The 3,231-nt window shown below is 54.8% G+C and overlaps 1 protein-coding gene across 1 annotated transcript in view; it reads right to left on the bottom strand.

Moving 5' to 3' along the window:
- Positions 1 to 2,710: 2,710 nt before the first annotated feature.
- The window catches only part of LOC137656402 (M protein, serotype 5-like), a 1,425-nt gene continuing 904 nt past the window's right edge, over positions 2,711 to 3,231 (bottom strand). The window contains exon 2 of the mRNA XM_068390579.1: positions 2,711 to 2,938. Within this exon, the coding sequence (XP_068246680.1) occupies positions 2,711 to 2,938 (228 nt within the window). The remainder of the gene's footprint in view (positions 2,939 to 3,231) is intronic.

Here is a 3,231-nt window from a genome sequence, read left to right as displayed (position 1 = left end):
CTTGGCCGGGCGGTTAAGCCGAGCAGCATCACATGGCCGGACGGTTAAGCCGAGCTGCATCACTTGGCCGGGCGGTTTAGCCGAGCAGCATTACTTGGCCGGCAGTTAAGCCGAGCAGGATCACTTGGCCGGGCGGTTAAGCCGAGCCGCATCACTTTGCCGGGCGGTTAAGCCGAGCACCATCACTTGGCCGGGCGGTTAAGCCGAGCACCAACACTTGGCCGGGCGGTTTAGCCGAACACCATCACTTGGCCCGGCGGTTAAGCCGAGCAGGATCACTTGGCCGGGCGGTTAAGCCGAGCAGCATCACTTGGCCGGGCGGTTAAGCCGAGCCGCATCACTTGGCCGGCCGGTTAAGCCGAGCACCATCACTTGGCCGGGCGGTTAAGCCGAGCAGGATCACTTGGCCGGGCGGTTAAGCCGAGCACCATCACTTGGGCGGGCAGTTAAGCCGAGCAGCATCTCTTGGCCGGGCGGTAAAGCCGAGCACCATCACTTGGCCGGGCGGCTAACCCGAGCCGCATCACTTGGCCGGGCGGTAAAGCCGAGCCCCATCACTTGGCCGGGCGGTTAAGCCGAGCAGCATCACTTGGCCGGGCTGTTAAGCCGAGCCCAATCACTTGTCCGGGCGGTTAAGCCGAGCAGCATCACTTGGCCGGGCGGTTAAGCCGAGCCCCATCACTTGGTCGGGCGGTTAAGCCGAGCCACATCACTTGGCCGGGCGGTTAAGCCGAGCAGCATCACTTGGCCGGGCGGTTAAGCCGAGCCCCATCACTTGGCCGGGCGGTTAAGCCGAGCAGCATCACTTGGCCGGGCAGTTAAGCCGAGCAGCATCACTTGGCCGGGCGGTTAAGCCGAGCAGCATCACTTGGCCGGGCGGTTAAGCCGAGCCCCATCACTTGGTTGGGCGGTTAAGCCGAGCAGCATCACTTGGCCGGGCGGTTAAGCCGAGCCCCATCACTTGGCCGGGCGGTTAAGCCGAGCCCCATCACTTGGCCGGGCGGTTAAGCCGAGCAGGATCACTTGGCCGGGCGGTTAAGCCGAGCAGGATCACTTGGCCGGGCGGTTAAGCCGAGCACCATCACTTGGCCGGGCGGCTAAGCCGAGCAGGATCACTTAGCCGGGCGGTTAAGCCGAGCAGCATCACTTGGCCGGGCGGTTAAGCCGAGCACCATCACTTGGCCGGGCGGTTAAGCCGAGCAGCATCACTTGGCCGGGCGGTTAAGCCGAGCACCATCACTTGGCCGGGCGGTTAAGCCGAGCACCATCACTTGGCCGGGCGGTTAAGCCGAGCACCATCACTTGGCCGGGCGGTTAAGCCGAGCACCATCACTTGGCCGGGCGGTTAAGCCGAGCAGCATCACTTGGCCGGGCGGTTAAGCCGAGCAGCATCACTTTGCCGGGCGGTTAAGCCGAGCAGCATCACTTTGCCGGGCGGTTAAGCCGAGCATCACTTGGCCTAGCGGTTAAGCCGAGCATCACTTGGCCCGGCAGGTAAGCCGAGCACCATCACTTGGCCGGGAGGTTAAGCCGAGCACCATCACTTGGCCGGGCGGTTAAGCCGAGCACCATCACTTGGCCGGGCGGTTAAGCCGAGCATCACTTGGCCGGGCGGTTAAGCCGAGCAGCATCACTTGGCCGGGCGGTAAAGCTGAGCAGCATCGCTTGGCCGGGCGGTTAAGCCGAGCACCATCACTTGGCCGGGCAGTTAAGCCGAGCCGCATCACTTGGCCGGGCGGTTAAGCCGAGCACCATCACTTGGCCGGGCGGTTAAGCCGAGCACCATCACTTGGCCGGGCGGTTAAGCCGAGCACCATCACTTGGCCGGGCGGTTAAGCCAAGCACCATCACTTGGCCGGATGGTTAATCCGAGCACCATCACTTGGCCGGGCAGTTAAGCCGAGCATCATCACTTGGCCGGGCAGTTAAGCCGAGCATTACTTGGCCAGGCGGTTTAGCCGAGCATCACTTGGGTGGGCAGTTAAGCAGAGCTTTATGTGGTCGGGCAATGAAGCCAATCGTCGTTAGAACCAAAACTGACTCTGCTCTCAGCCATGCAGTAGCCATTGGATGAACACCTAACCAGAGATGCAACTTCCTTCCCCAGCTTAACTATATTGCGTCAACCTATAAGGACAAGACTGCACACTAGAAGAAGCCTAGCTCGTTCCCTCTGCAGAGCCGGTATTCTAGATTATTCCCCCAGAACCACCTGAAAGTGGGCATCCAGAAGAATAGATCTAGATATCCGACCATTTGTACACTTGACAAATGCCTTGTACACATCCATCAAGGTACAAAGCATACTAGAATCTACCAGGTTTCTTCTGTCTGCAGCGCCAGTCCTCCAGATTATTCCAAGCATTGTACAAGCTGGATAAGCATTGTATCCCTCAAACTGGGCTGTCCATCCAAGCGTCCTTTAAGGTGGGTAGTCATTCAGGCCAAAGATCCTGGTTCTGGTCCTGCAAAACTCAGCTAAATCTCCTTTTCCTCACAAAATAAACTAAAATTAAACTTAAAAACACATTTTATAAACAAAATATATTTTCCTTTCAATTTCAAAATGAACAATATATATATATATATATATATATATATATATATATATATATATATATATATTCTTTTTTAATTTTTTTCTAGATTTTTTTTATTTTTTTTTTTTTAGATTTTTTTTTAGATTCTTTTTTTTTCCTGATTGAAGTATTTAATAACCGGTAAGTCTCCTCAGAAGCCTATCGATAATATCAGCTGCTAATTGAACATACCCAATGGTACCACTGATGGTGATCAAATTACTGTATTCGTGCCTTCTTGGCATATCAATAGAGCTGACGCCACTCTGCCGGGTGATTTCCATCAGGGTCTTTCCTTCCACTCCATATATGGCTCTGTGGAACTTCCTTGGGACATCCAAGGCGACAGTCACGTGCCCCTTTAGGGCATAGTCCCTTTAGGGCATAGTCCCTTTAGGGCATAGTCCCTTGTGGGGTTAAGCTCCAACCTTTGCACCTTGGAAGGTGATAGGAGATGAGAAGACCCTTTTGGGCTTCTCAGGTTCCAGGTCAAAAACGATAAGTTTGCGAGCAGGTTTTTTCTCTGCGATTTTCTCCTCCTTCACCTTCTCCTCTTCCTTCTTCTCTTCCTCCTCCTCCTCCTTCTCCTCCTCCTTTTCCTCCTTCTCCTTCTCTTCCTCCTCCTTTTCCTTCTTCTTCTTCTCCTCCTTCT

This window comes from Palaemon carinicauda, chromosome 17 (genome assembly GCF_036898095.1).
Source record: "Palaemon carinicauda isolate YSFRI2023 chromosome 17, ASM3689809v2, whole genome shotgun sequence".
NCBI lineage: Eukaryota > Metazoa > Arthropoda > Malacostraca > Decapoda > Palaemonidae > Palaemon > Palaemon carinicauda.
Note: the sequence above shows the minus strand (reverse complement) of the source record. Positions and strands in the feature narration are given on the sequence as shown.